General features: G+C 48.4%; 1 protein-coding gene across 1 annotated transcript; it reads left to right on the plus strand.

Moving 5' to 3' along the window:
• Positions 1-3,027: 3,027 nt before the first annotated feature.
• On the plus strand, positions 3,028-9,515 carry RPL22 (ribosomal protein L22). The gene is made up of 4 exons (XM_010998476.3): positions 3,028-3,140; positions 4,997-5,101; positions 7,007-7,131; positions 9,316-9,515. Exons 1-4 carry the CDS (start codon positions 3,129-3,131, stop codon positions 9,458-9,460), a joined length of 387 nt encoding a protein of 128 aa, XP_010996778.1. The 5' UTR covers positions 3,028-3,128; the 3' UTR covers positions 9,461-9,515.
• Positions 9,516-14,428: the final 4,913 nt, after the last annotated feature.

Raw genomic sequence — 14,428 nt, forward strand, 5'->3', positions numbered from 1 at the left:
AGGTGGCTGTTTGTTCCTGACACTTGGGCTTCTTTAGCCCATCCGTTCCGGTTTTCATCAATTTGAGTAATAGTTACTGAGCATCTGCCGTGGGCCCTGCACAGAGAAGGGAACACATCAGCCAAGTACACAAATAAACAAGTCCAATAATGACAGCCTGTGTTAAATGCTCCAAAGGAAAGAAGTGAGATGATGTGATGGAGGGTGGCTGGGAGGGGGTGGAGCTGAGGACACACTAGGTAACCATGGGCAGAGCCTCTGGAGGATAAGAAGAAATCAGAACCAAGAAAAGCCAGGAAGGGTTCAAAGCTGAGGGAACAGCAAGTACAAGGTCCCAGCAGTTGGAATACATTTAGAGGAAAGTAAAGACCAATGTGGGTGGAGATGAAGGGACTCAGGGTAGGGGTGAGGCTGAGGATGGAGTGGTTAAGGGCGGAGAGTGGACAGTGAGGGCGAGGGCTGTGGGTTTGAGTGTAGGGAGGAGGGTGCGAGGTGAGAGTGGTGTTGTGGAGGTGATGGTGCTCAGCTTGACACTCTAGACTAGAGACTGCAGGAGTCCAGGGAAGGGTGAGGCTGCACACACAGACTGGGGGAGTTGTGTTTAAGGGCATGAGTCCAGGGCATGCAAAAGGTCAAGTGCAGATAAAGGCGAGAGGAGCTCTGTGCCCTGTGGCTCTTTCTTGAGCCCAGGGAGGAGGAAGGAGCAGCAAGGAGACACAGAAGGAGCAGCCAGGGAGGTGGGAGGAGACCTGTGGCTTCCTATGCTAACAGAAGCCTGAGGTGCTGGGGGCTCCCTGGGAAGAAGGGTCATCAAGGAGGCGGGAGTGACCTGTGGCTTCCGATGCTAACAGAAGCAGGAAGAGGAGGAGCGAGACCCGCCCCCAGTGCTTAGCAGGGGGATGTCACCAGTGACCTCGATGGGACTAGGGCTTCAACTATGAATTTGGGGGACACAAACTTTGAGTCCATAGTAAAGAGAGAAAGGGGGTGGTAATTGACAGGAAACGTTGGGAGTTGAGAGATTGCTTTTTCTGTTTTAAGATGGGAGATTTTCTCAATCTTTTTTTGGGGGATGGGGAGATAATTAGGTTTTTATTTATTTATTAATTCAAAGGAGGTACTGAGGATTGAACCCAGACCTCGTGCATGCTAAGCACGCGCTCTACCACTGAACTATACCCTCCCCGCTAAGATGGGAGATTTTAAAAAATGGTTACATGCTGATGGAGAAAATCCAGAAGAAAGGATACATAGATGATTTCATGGGGTGGGGGGCAAGGACTGTTGGAGTGATGTCCTCAAGTAGACCGAAGTATGCGAGATGAATGCCCTTACGTCAGGGTTGACCTCAGGTGGGGGCAAGGACCCATTTTCCATAGTAACAGGAGGGAAGGCTGAGTTGGGTAAAGATGTTGCTCGACGCTTAGATGTGAAGGTGGGAGTGTCTGAAAATTCTCTTTGGATTACTTCTATGTTTTCAAAAAAAAGAGTAATGGAAGTCATCAGCTAAGAGGGAGGTTTTGGGGCAAGGGGCTGGCAATCTGATCAGAGGTGGGAAATAGTCATGTAGAGGATTGTCAGGAAGCCCCAAGGCTTGGTCAGAGTTAGGAGACGTATCTGTCGGGGGAACGCACACTAAAGATTGTTAACTAGGTGCAAGACTTGTATCCTAGGTGACTTGAGGGGTGAAATAAGAACCGTAGCTACTGCAGGCAGGAAGCTGCTGCCACTACTAGGTTGGTTTTATTAAAATGTAGAAGCTTGAAGGAGGGGGCCCAGGAAACTGATATCTTGTGGAGGAGGTGTTGCTCAGCTGGGGCTCGTGTCTCTGGGGAGAAGAAAAAGAGGCTGGTTCTACAAGTGTTGGAATAACTGCAGACTGGATTCAATGGCTGTTTCTGGAATGTTGCAAGTGGTACTACCAGGATAAAGACTCAGGAGTAGGTGACAGCAACAGAGCAGGAACAAGCAGGAAGGAAACAAAGAAGTCTCTTCCTCCTCCAGTCTTCCCTCTGAGCCCATTGAAAGGGACCCAGGCAGGGGCAGCTGGCAAAGCAGAAATGTGGTTTGTAGTCAAGAATAGCAGGGTGGGCTTGCAGCTTGGTCAGCTGGCAGAGTAACCCTGAGGGTAAACCTACACCAGTCAGCATTGTTTTCTTCCACCATGATAAGCCAGGATTGGGCTTCTACTAGGAGAATACGTGGCAGCCAGGTAAAGAGAGTAGAGGGTGTGTGTAACTGCGTGATTACAACTCAGGACCCTGGAATGGAAATGCTAAGGACACGAGGGGGTGAGAGTGAGTGAAAGTGATCCAGTCCATGGACTATAGGTCTGGGGATGAAGGACCTTACCACTCAACTTCGGTCCATGGGCCAGCAGAAGCAGCAGCATCTCCTGGGAGCTTTTGAGAAATGCAGAATCTCCAGCCACTGAGACCCACTGAATTGGAATCTGCATTTTAACGAGAGTCCCAAGTGATTCCTGGGATGCCAGTTTGAGAAGGGCTGGCAGAAGAGATTTTGGAACTGGGAAACTATTCGGCATGAACAGGAAAGCTAGGAGGTGGTGATTGGAGGGTAGGCGGCTTGAACTTGAGGTTGTGAAGAGTGTATCTGCAGCAAAGAGGGCTAGAGCACCTGGGCACCAGCTTTCTGGTTGGGCTCTTTGGATAGAAAGAAGCGAAGTGCGCTCGGGCATTAAGACCCAGGGGCCAGAAGGGCCTCACTTCCCCAAATTAGCAGGTTCAACTCCCATCCCACTAGCTGGAAACTTATGTTTTATTGAGTTTCCTTATTTATTTTTTCTTTCTAAGACTTTCAAATGTAGAGCGAACCCCTTTATTTTTCTTTGGGCTCGTCCATTCTGGCTCCCCCCCTCCGATCATTCACAGTGGGACAGGCCACCCGGCCTCCTTCCTCCCCCTGGAATCCTCTGGGCGGGTGAGAGGGAGGGTTTTGCATTCAGGCAAAATAATCGCTTCGCGAGCGTACAGAACAGGGCGAAATGGTGGAGACCGAGGGGGCGTGGCAGAGCGATTGGTACGGTCTGAGCCGGGCGTGCTCTGCGCGCTGCGAGCTCTTTGCGTCTGCGTAGTTCACTCACCTCCCTTTCTGCCTCCGCTGCCGCCATGGCGCCTGTGGTTAGTATGACTCCGCGTGAGGCCTCGGCTCTGCGAGAGGCACGTGGGCCTCGCCGGCCGGGCCCCTACCTGGCTCGCGCTGGACGGCGCTGTGCAGCGTCCTGCTGGGGCCGGGCTAGCAGGCCGGCCTGCCGGAGAGGGCCCGGGAAGCTGCTGGGCCCCGCATGATGTGGGCGGAGAAGGCCGCGGCCCGAGGCCCGAGAGGGAGACCGGGGGGCTCTCGGAGGCCGCGGCTCGGGCTCGAGCCCCTGCCTGCGGCTCTCGGGGAGCTGGGGCTCCGAGGCTGCAGCCTGGACTGGTCAGCGGCCCTTGGAGCCCGGCGGGCGTGAGGCAGCCAAGGCCTGGGCCCAGTTACCTGGGTGGAGGGCGGGTGAAGAGGGGACCTGCCACCCTCGGCGACCGCGCATCCGGAAAGCTTACGACCGGGATTCCGGGACCAGAGGAAAGGTCCACGGAAGCTGGACTGGCCGGCCTGTTTTCAGAGAGAGGCTCGGGTTTGAGGGCCCTGTAGTGTCTCCGGAGGAAGTTAGATCTTCAGGGCGCAGCTCTCCAGACCCTTTTTGGTGTGGGACGAGGGCCCAGTTCATTCTCTCTCAGCCAGGCTAGGACTGTGTTGTGCGGCGTCCTCATGTCACTCTGGCTGCGGGTTGCTCTCCTTCCAGGTTACGTGGAGAAAGTTTTCTTGTCCTCTGTTGTTGGGACACCGCTGTTAAAATTTTCGGCTCACCTCTTTCTGTCTGGGTGGGCTTTTAAGGCTTCTAGGCGTTTGTATGGTTTTGGTTTAAAACCACGATGGGCGGTTTTGAGCCCATCGCGGGCAGGTCTTTTACTTGCTGATTGTGTATTTCCGGGGCTAGATCTTAAAGCAGCCCTTTTGATCTTTACTAAGAAGAAATGTGTTTAAGAAGAAAAAAATGAGTGATTTTTTAGGAAGCTAAATGCTTGAAAAGTCGATGAAATTAATACGAGTTTTAGGTGAGCTTCTTTTTTGAACATGAAAGGAGGTATAAGATGTGTTCTTGGAAAGGTCTTTTTAGATTCTGAAAGGCTTTTTAAGTTGCAGATAACAGGTAAGTTGGTTGTACCAATGCTTTTTTTTTAAATGGTGTTGGAGTTTGTAGAGTGACAAGATTAATATAAGCTGCTTTGTGAGTAAAGGAACCAGAATCTTGTAGGATGTGCGCAGACTGATTTTAAAGTGCTAATTCATGGATTAAACCAGTTAAAAGGCTGACAGTGGTGTTGTAATTAGAATCTAAGTTTTAGCTTTACCCTGGTCCCAGCTAGGGTAGATGTGTTGCTAAGATGTGCAGTTCTTGTCGTTGTTCTGAGAAGGCAGGTGAGACAGGATTAAGGGAGAATTGCTTAGCGATCAGGACCCTAGTCTGGAGAGTTAGGATAAGGGTCGACTTCAGATTAAAATTGTTTTAGGTTTGCAAGGCAGTTGTGTGCTGTGCCCTAATCCTGGAATAAAACAAATGAGTATTTCTTGAAACTTCATTTTGGAAGTTCTAGGGCAAATAAAAAGAAATGTTTGTGTTATTGTAGGTCATAAGCTAACAGACCTTCATGCCCAGAGAGATTGGGGAGGCTGGAAAATGTCAATGGGTCAGGAGTGCTGGAATGACTTCCCCTTCAAAAGGGCATGACCCCCGGCCCTGAGCTTGAGTGTCATCCCTCCTCCACCCCAGGGTAGAGCATGGCTCTTGGCGCCCTCACAAGGCAGCACACTTGCTTGACTTTTGCATTTGTGTGCACTTTCACAACTAGTATTTTTGCTTCTGTTAATTTTGGGTTTTTTTTTTTTTTGGACTAGTTATGCCTTCATCTCTGTTATCATTTGTATACTTTCTTAGAAAAAGCTTGTGGCGAAGGGGGGCAAAAAAAAGAAGCAGGTTCTGAAGTTTACCCTGGACTGCACCCACCCTGTAGAAGATGGAATCATGGATGCTGCCAACTTTGTAAGTTACACCCTTGATGCCACTCGGGACTATAATGAACCATTTGAGATCCTGCTGAGAAAACCTCCATACTGGAGCACGTTTCTGTTTTCAGGCTCAGGCTCCTCTGCAGTTCTGGCTCTACTGTTTGACCCTGGAGCTTGGTCTAGTTCTTGGTTTCTAAACCTTGCTGTCTCTGAATGTGTAGCAGTTGTGGGGAGTAAATGAGATGGGCTCCAGCATGCCCGTGTCAGAGAACTACCTCCTTTTCCTCTTCTCCTTTAGTTTCCAAAAATGATTTTACGTAAACGTTACCAGGAAACAGGCAAACTTCCTTGGATCCTGCATCTCCTTTGCACTTGGGTGTGTTTAAGCATAAACTGTGGGCCCTAAGCTCAGGGACAAGGGGCTGCCTCTGCCCTGGCTTTGGGACCTTGGACAGGTGGCAGCATCTCCTCAAGCTTTCTGTTTTATTAAGCATCAGAGCCTCAGTGTTCCTGTGAAAAGATCCTGCTTGCTGATATATTGTAATTGGAGCTTGGTTCTTTTCAGACCTTGCTCTGTACCGGTTTTTTTGCCCTCTTACTGGCCACATTCCTCCATATGCCTTTATTTCACATAAATCTAGAAACATTAACTTCATTGCCACCCTTTGACTCTGCAACTTGGTTTTGGCATTTTACTCTTTTCCTCTCCAGTAGCCAAGCTTGGGGAATTGAGGCTTGCTGTGAAGAAGCCTACGTTTATATTTTCTCTTCAGTCTCCAGAAGGTCAGCTACTGCTAAGATAACATCATTACAGCAAGAATAGTTTTCAAATAAAAAAGGCAAAAAGCTCAGCCTACAGCCCCTGCTTACAGAGTGTGGAGCTGGAGTGGCCTGTGGCTCACTGCCCTGGGGTCGATGCCTTTTTGGGTCCCTGTCCTGCGGGAAGTCCCTCGGTCGGTTCCTTAGTTCCTTCTCTATCCACTGACTTCTTGCTTTTCTCTGTGGCCTCTTGTCCCTCCTAGCCCTTGTGGCTCCTTCCAGTTTGTGTCTGGGGTGGCGCTGTTCTGGCGTTGTTTCCTCCCTTCCAACATACTCACTGGGGGTGTGGCTGTCTTCCTCCTAGATGCCTCCTTAGGATAGAAAACACGAGCCGTTTATGAATCTAAGATGCAAAAGTCAAGGTTTCTGACCTGATCCCTCTTTACCCCATCATCAGTTAAAATACTGTTGTGGAGTTTTTAACTAGAGGATTGTAGGAGTTTGGAGCTGAAAGGGAGTTCATATCTCAATAGCGAGAAAACCACAGAGCCCTCCTTTTCAGACAAAGACCCCTGAATCCCATGCAGGTGAATGACTGGCCCAGGCTTCAACTGAGGTTTGCCGAGAGCCCACCTCTGGGCTTCTGGGCCACTGCCCCTTCTGTTTGGTGACGGTGCACACGGCCCCTCACCAGATCTGTAAATGTTTTGGTTGCTGTATGGTTTTGTCCCTTCTGCGGCGTTGAAGACATACTTTCTCTCATCACACAGAGGCCAGTACTCCATACTCCTTAGGTCCAGAATTGCCTGCAGCTTTGGTTGCCTGTATCTTGTAAGCGTGGGCCCGGGTTCCCTGTCTGCTCTTCACCCTTGGCCCACGAGTCAGAGCCTCCACATAGCAGAGGCTCCCTTGGCTGTGTTTGGAGGCAGCCAGGTATGTTCATGCTGGGATGTTTTTATGCCACAGGTGTAAACAGCTGGCTAGCGCCGTTTTCTAATTGCTGTTCCTAGATTTCAGACCTTTTGCTGATAGCTAAAGATTTGCTCTTTTTTTTTTTTTTGACTAAACATTTAAAGAACTACATTTGCTAGAGTTAGGAGTTTAAAAAAATAAAATGTTCTGCTGCTGAGATGGGTGAACTGGTCACCTCACTAATTGGTCAATTTGACGATTTCTACAGGAGCAGTTTCTACAGGAGAGAATCAAAGTGAATGGAAAAGCTGGGAATCTCGGTGGAGGAGTTGTAACAATCGAGAGAAGCAAAAGCAAGATTACTGTAACTTCCGAGGTGCCTTTTTCCAAAAGGTATGGCAAAGAGATGAGTGTTACTTGCCTGAATCCCAGCACTGATTCCCACCCTCACCCCCGCCAGAAATGTTGCTCCCCGTAATTTGCTTTGTGGTTGTGCCTGTTAACTTCTGGAACAGTGTCCAGTGCAAGGAGGTGGTGAGTGAATGAATAAATGGTATTATGGTAGTTAAAAGTAATCAACTTTTGATAGTTTTTACATGTTGTTTTTCACAGGCTACAATATTTCAAGCAGTAAAGATGCTAAAACATGCTTAGACTACTCTTAAAAGTGAAGATACTGCTTCCTTTGCCTCTAGATCACATTGGGGAGCTTTCATTTTTAAATCTATGTATTTTTTCCCTGTAAATGCTACTGTAATTAGATGAGGAATCTGAAATCTCAGTTTAGGCTGAAGCCACTCCGTTTAATTCCTGTGGGCCCATTTTTTTCCCTATGTCAGAGATACCAGTTCATTGCCCTGCTATGTTCGTTGTGTTTTTTGTTTTGAGGATGGGGTTAAAGCACTTCAAGTCTGTAAAGAATTGGACATGTTTAAATCTAGCTCCTAGCCCAGAGCCTGGCATATTCTTAGGAGCTTTTAATCAGACTGAACCAGGTAGTGGGAAATTTGAAGTTGTGCTGGATAAGTTGGCTATAGTTAAGTCTTGGCTTTTATTTTTAACTAAGTCAGTCGAGGGATGACTTTAAAGCTGAATGAGCTATTCCTGTCCTGCTGGCTGAGTTTGAAGGCAGTTTGATGGAATGGGAGTTGGGGCAGCTGCAGGGCCCCCGGGGCGCCCCGCCGGGCGTCCGTGGAGCCTGCGGGAGGAATCTAGCTTTTCTGTGACCTGTTTCCAGTTTTCCCAACCTGGTGTAAGAATGTCTCCTAAACACCCATCTTCCTTCAGTTTTCACATATTTTCTGTGCTTTGCCCAGGAGAGAAGGGAAGGAGCTCATCCGTTAGAGCTTTATTTTTGAAACATTCAAGGAGTCCCTGAGCCAGAACGGTTTCTTGCCGCTGACTGCTGCGCTTTTCCCCTAGCTCCCCCCACACTCTGTTGCCTCGCTTTTGAATTAACCGCCTCATCGGAATACAGTATAGGAGAAATAATAAATTAAAAAATAATAATACTTTTTAGATGAAATGACCAAATTATTTTCATGTAGGGAAAAGCATGTAGAACTGAACCGAGATCTTCACATCTTTGTGAAGATTGTTTTGTTGGTGTAAATTTCTTGGGCGTGTTTAGTCTGTTGATTTGTTAACATGAGTCTTGCTAACGTGCCAGTTTGCCATGCATCTCATTTAGTCCTTGTACCAGTTTGAAGAGATGGTAAGTATCAGGAGCCCTGATTTATAGAGGGAGAAACTGAGGTCTGGAAAGGTTAACTTGCCCAGCAGTGGGTTTGCTTGGCCTTCTATTCCCTCTTAATGGCTTTGGGAAGGTCCCAGAATAGATGAACTTAGGGCCTCATAAGCAAATGGGTGGGAGAAGAAACAGGATTGCAGGCTTTACGTTGAGCACAGGAGCCCTTCGCAGCTGGTACATGAGCAGTTTTCTGACAGCAGCGGGCTGTGGGGACTGGCTCGCACCCAGGCTTAGGCAGCAAGTGGCAGACGGAGAAGGAAAGCCAAGTGCTCTCACTGCAGAGCTGGAGCCAGGGCAGGTGCGAGAGGGGCGCTGGGGGTGAGCTCCCATGGCAGGAGTGAGTTTGTGTGACGCAGCCCTAAGCAGTGGTCCCAGTAGCCTGAACCACCTAAAAGGGAGGTTGGAATTAATGAGGTGACATGTGGGAAGTACTTGGAACTCGTTGGAAATCCAGCGATTTCTCAATAAAAGGTATTAAGATTGTGTGCTTAATTGTCAAGTTACTGCCTCGATCTCTTTCTCTGGTGGTCACTAAAAACTGTTTTATAGGTTATGGCTGTTTAATGCACAGCGATTACACCTTCTTATCTGTTCTCATTTTTCTGGTCAGTTCAGATGAAATGTGGCTGATGTTTATTCTGATCAGAGCACTGGCTGGGCATATTTGCCTTATCTTTGCCATTTTTGAACGATGGGAAGACGCCTTGGATGGGAAGACACCTTGAATTGTAGTGATTTTGAATGGGGGTTTCAGAAAAGTTAAAAGTGTTTCAGAACGTAAGGTGGTCTTGTGTCCAGTGGAGTTCTGAAGTGTTCTTTCTCTGCAGGTATCTGAAATATCTCACCAAAAAGTATTTGAAGAAGAATAATCTGCGTGATTGGTTGCGCGTAGTTGCTAACAGCAAAGAGAGTTACGAATTGCGTTACTTCCAGATTAATCAAGATGAAGAAGAGGAGGAAGATGAGGATTAAAACAATTATCTGGAATATTTTGTATGAATTATTGAATAAAACTTAGGAACCAAAATGGTGGTTTTCCTTGTATCTCTGCAGTGTGGACTGAACAGAAAATCAGAAAGCATAGCAAGAGGGCTTCACTTGGGCTGCCACTCACTCACTTGTAATTAGACTTTTTTTTCTACTTGAAGATTTCAATTCTTGTGGTAGTAATGCCAAAAATAGATGGGTAAGACTCCTTCGAGGGAACTGACTGCTATTTGACATTGAGCAGGTGGATGAGGATGCGGAGATGTCAGTTCAGTTAGTCACTATTTTACACCAAAAAGGGTGAGTCAGTTTCATCCGGTACTTTTCTCAAAGATTCAGGAATGCAAACATGGAAACTCATTCACTGAAAGCAGAACCAGTGACTTGTTTCCGAGTTCTCTTCCTTTGGGAAAATGGCAGTCAATAAAATGCAGGGTTCTGGGGCGTTTGTCTTGATCTTGTGGTTACAAATTACTTTTTTCTGTTTTGCAATTACTCTTGATGCACACAATTACTATGTATGTTAATCCTTTTTCTTCCTGTAGGCGTGTGGTCCTCTGGCGTTGCTGTGTGTTCTTCTACCCCTCAGGAAAGGGTCCCAAGACCAATTGTAAAAACCCCAGGTTTTCAATTAAGTAGAAGTCTATGAAATAGGAATTTGTAAACAATCATTGTTTCTGCAATTCTTTGCGCCAAACTGTCACTTTGACCCCCAGCAGGGGGAGCTGGAGATGCAGAACTTCCCGGGGTGGGCATCTGAGGCGCCCCAGGATCGGGATTGGAAATCTTTATGCCCCAGCTCTGGAGTCTTTCCACAGGGGCAGGTGTGAAGAGAGGAGATTGGGAGACAGTTCGTGCTGAAGAGGCAGAAGCGCTGAGATGCCCTGGGAGTAGTTGCTCCTGTGCCATTTAGGCCTTGGCTGGGCTTGGTGTCAAAACTCATTCTACAAACTGGCATTAAGCAGGACTGAACTGAAAGGGGTGTTCCTGTGAGATACTGGGGGTTCTGTTGCTATGTGTGCCGAGGCTAGAGATGTGTGAAGGGTTATTAACGAGGCTGTAAAGATCTAATTGTTGCTGACAGAAAATCAAGAGACATTGAAAAGAGACCCTGATGCCTATGGTGCCCTTCTGAAAATTCTGCAGAAATGTCTATTGTCTCAAGACAACGGTGTGTCAAATTCATGGTTTTCAAGAGCTTGCCTGCAGCTCATTTCCATCTGAGATTCTTGTGCTCTTGCTAGTTGCTTCGCTGGAAGTTAAACGTACCTGGGCTCCAATGTAACATTTGGTGCTCCTTGGATTGAATTTAACATGTTGAGGCTTTGCAATTTCATTTGTGGTAAAGGCTCTAGCATTTTCTATTTCTATGCAAATTTCTTGAAGCAGAATTGTTTGCATGTTTCTCTGCCCTCAGAGAAGGCAGAGTTTCTTTCAAATTTAACTGAGGCATCAGTTGCTCTTTGGTGCTCTCCCTTACCATGATTAACTTTGTTAGCAAGTTTGTGACTTGGGTTTGCAAATTCTACTGTTTGTTTATTGATGTACCCTTGTAGTAATTCTTAGTTTAGTTGTTAAAAAAAAAATTAACTCTGGGCTGAAATTAGCATATAAGTTTTTTTTTCCAATACACCCAGATTTTAAAACTTGTAATAAAATGGAAACTCATTGGTTTTTTCTATGCCTTTTTGAACTCTTGTAATTGAGTTTTGATCACATTTTATATTAAAGTGGCTAACACATGGCTACTATTGTGCAAGGCTTTTTTTTTTTTAAGGATTGGCATGTTAATCTGTTTAGCAGCAAAAATTTGGTGGTTTGTCCTCACTGATTAATGGCTGTACGAACAATGACCTTGGACTTCAATTAAGTCTGACAAGAACACGAGTCTTTTATTCCCATTTTCTTACCTTAGTTCTGCTGCTGAGCCTCAGTGAGAGTCTGGGGTGACCGTAACAGACTCTCCATGTAGAATTTCTTCAGACCAGAGCCTAGAGAGTAACTTGGCAAACAAATGACTTGTTCTGCCGGGGGACGTGCAGTGTGAACTTGAACTATGTTGCCCCCGTTATAACAGCTGTGTCTGAGCCACACTTTAGCCCAATTTCCTTTTCACTGTCTTGCTCTCTCCTGCCTCATGACTCACCTGCCTGATCAAGGCACAGGAACAGATTGGGTTGTGGAGAGTTTCAAGCTGAGATTTAAGTTCATGGAAGTAGTGAAATGGGAAGTGAGTACAGATTTGTTCTCAGCTGACTCCCACCTCCAACACCACCTCACCCTTGCTGTGATCAACACCATCTCTCACCTACAGGCTTCATTTTGTTGTTTCCCTTTCAAAAGCCTCAGCCACCCCTTCTGTGGCTCTTCAGTGGTGAAGGTGCGCTTTTCTGAGTAGCGCCCTCTTGGCGCTCGGGAAGAGAGCTGCGTGTTGAAATAGAGCAGTCCTAGCTGGCCAGTGCCGAGTGCAGATGTTCAGAAACATGGGTATGTCGCAAACCAGGGAAGCAGGAGGCTTTGATCATACCAACTGTGTTTTAAGACAATTGGTCAGAATTACAGAATGTTTTGGAGTACTGAGACATTAGCCTTTTTAGGGGTCACTTGATATCCTGGATGGTGAGCCAGACCCCAGTATGGTGATAACGGTCCCCTGGTCAGTCACTGATGCCCTTGGGAGCCTGGGAGCTGGCTTTGGCAGCCTGTTCTCATCTCTCTCTCGTTGCCTGGCCCTGCCTGTGACTTAGCCCCAGCTTCTCAAGGCGGTAAGCCAAACCCTGTGCCGGCCCCTCATGAGGGGGGCCCACCCCCTAAGTGGGACCCTGACAAGAGACAACTACAGATTTGGCACTACCAAGGGGGACAGGCCTCTGGTAACCGTGGACAGAGACAAAGTATTGTTTAAAGTTTTGATTTGGAATTGTCACTGAGGTATGGTTAGAGGCTCTGATCAGCACATACGAGAATCTTGTCCCCTGAAACTACGATCATGACAACAGGCTTGTTCCTGGAACTGCAGAGTTTATTGAATGTTCACCTTTTTAGGGTAGTGCTTTTAACATCAGTCGTTTTTTGGTCCATTGTTATTAAAATGCACATTTAATAGTTGAATCAGAACTCCCCTCTAAATATTACTGGAGATTTCCAGTCAGAAGCCCAATTGTTTCTGCCACTCCAGATTTGTTTTGCTCTGTTCTTGGTCATTAAGTAACATTACCCGGCTGCGTCCCTCACGAGAACATGGAAGAACAAGGGCAGGGAGAGGATTATGAGTGATGAACATTCGACTCTAATTTGTTGCCAAATTAAGCAGTTGGAACAGTTCTTCCTTGAATGATGTCTTGACTCTCAACCTCATCTTGGGAACTGGAGCCAAGGTTCATGGTGCATGGGTGTGTGTGTGTGTAGGGGGTCTTCCCGGTGATGGGAAACACTGTAGGTCAAAATTCCTCTAAAGTGGGACAGGGAAGCTGTGAGTGTCCTGACCTCATCCCATCCGGGGGTGGTTGGGGGCAAGGCTGGTGACTAAGGGGATGGGCAGTTTGGGGGCGCTTAGGGTTCTTTCCTGGATGGTTTACATTCAGGAAGACAGGTGGTCTGGAAAGAGGAAGGCAGTCTTGCCAGGGCAAAGGCAGGCCTGCCAAAGCATTGGTGGCTGGGGCTCCCCCAGCAAGACGCCCAGGAGGTGAAATACAGCCTCAGACCAGGAGGAGCCCTTGCTTTCTTAGCCGCCTCCCGACCAGCTGCCTTTCCCTTTGCCCTTGCAGGCCGCCTGCCCAGAGCAGATTCAGCATCTCTCTTGGTGTGGCTTAAAACTGATCCAGGAGACGAAGGGATTCCCAGCACCCTGCACTTTATCCAGGAGGCTGGACACTCCTGCCCTCGCCGGGGAATGAATGAAGAGGAGTTTTGGTTTGGGGCTTGCTTTTAATTGATTAGGTCAGAAGGGCTAGGAAAAATGTGCCACACATCTTTGAGATTTCTCCAGGCCGTCCATCGCCTTCAGGTCACTGCTTGGACTCACTGTGGATTGGGTTGTGGCCACCTCTCCAAGAGGTCTTGCACTGGGGGTCCTTGTCAAGCACCCACAACTCCCCTGGTTCCTCAAGGAAAGGAAGAGCCCTCCTGGTGATGCCAGTGGCACGGGTACTGGTGAATGCCCACCTGGATGGAGCAGGTGCTCAGCCAAGACCAGAGGGGTGGGAACTAGAGAGGAGACCTCCCGGCTGCTTTGGGCTTCCCAAGTCAGGTGGAGCCTGTGGGATCCCGGCGACGACTGGGTGTCCAGTGGGTACCCCTAAACGTGTCTGACCCCAGGCAGTGCAGTGAGGGTGCTCTCTCTACTGGCTCTTCTAGGGTTAGGCTGCCAGCCGCCCTGCCCACCACTGAAACTTTTGCGTTTCTAGAGTAGCTTTAAGGCTTGCTGCAGCAGAGACTGGCGGCGCTCATTTAAAATTCCAGTCTTGCTCCCGAGGGCTTTGGCCTCCATCTTCACCTTTAACAACCGAGGGCTGGTGGCGCGGCTCTTTCCCGCTCCGCGACAGGTGTCGCTTCTGAGCGAGAGTTTTGGGCACAGAGAACGAAGATCCGTATCACCCCCGGGGGCCTGGATGTGTTTATAAAGGGGGCCCCGCCGGGAGGGGCGTTTTGGAAGAGGGCACGTGGGCAGTGGGAGCGGGGTGCGATGAGGTGAGGGCGGAGCCAGTCCGCACGGATTTTCCTGAAGGAATCTGACTCGCTCTCTACAGAGCGACCCTTCCCCAAGTAGGGAACGCACTTTTCTTCTAATCCTCTTTGGAAACGGGGTTAGAAGCATGTTGCGGCTGGAGCCGGTGCGGGGCGACGAGGGTCTTGGTGCGTGTGAGTGGAGTGCTGGGACTCGCTGCCCGCTGCCCCGGAGACCCCGCCTCTGCTCACTTGGGGACCCGGGGGCCTAGGGCCTTCCCGGGCTGG

The sequence above is a fragment of the Camelus dromedarius genome, chromosome 14 (genome assembly GCF_036321535.1).
Source record: "Camelus dromedarius isolate mCamDro1 chromosome 14, mCamDro1.pat, whole genome shotgun sequence".
NCBI classification, from domain to species: domain Eukaryota; kingdom Metazoa; phylum Chordata; class Mammalia; order Artiodactyla; family Camelidae; genus Camelus; species Camelus dromedarius.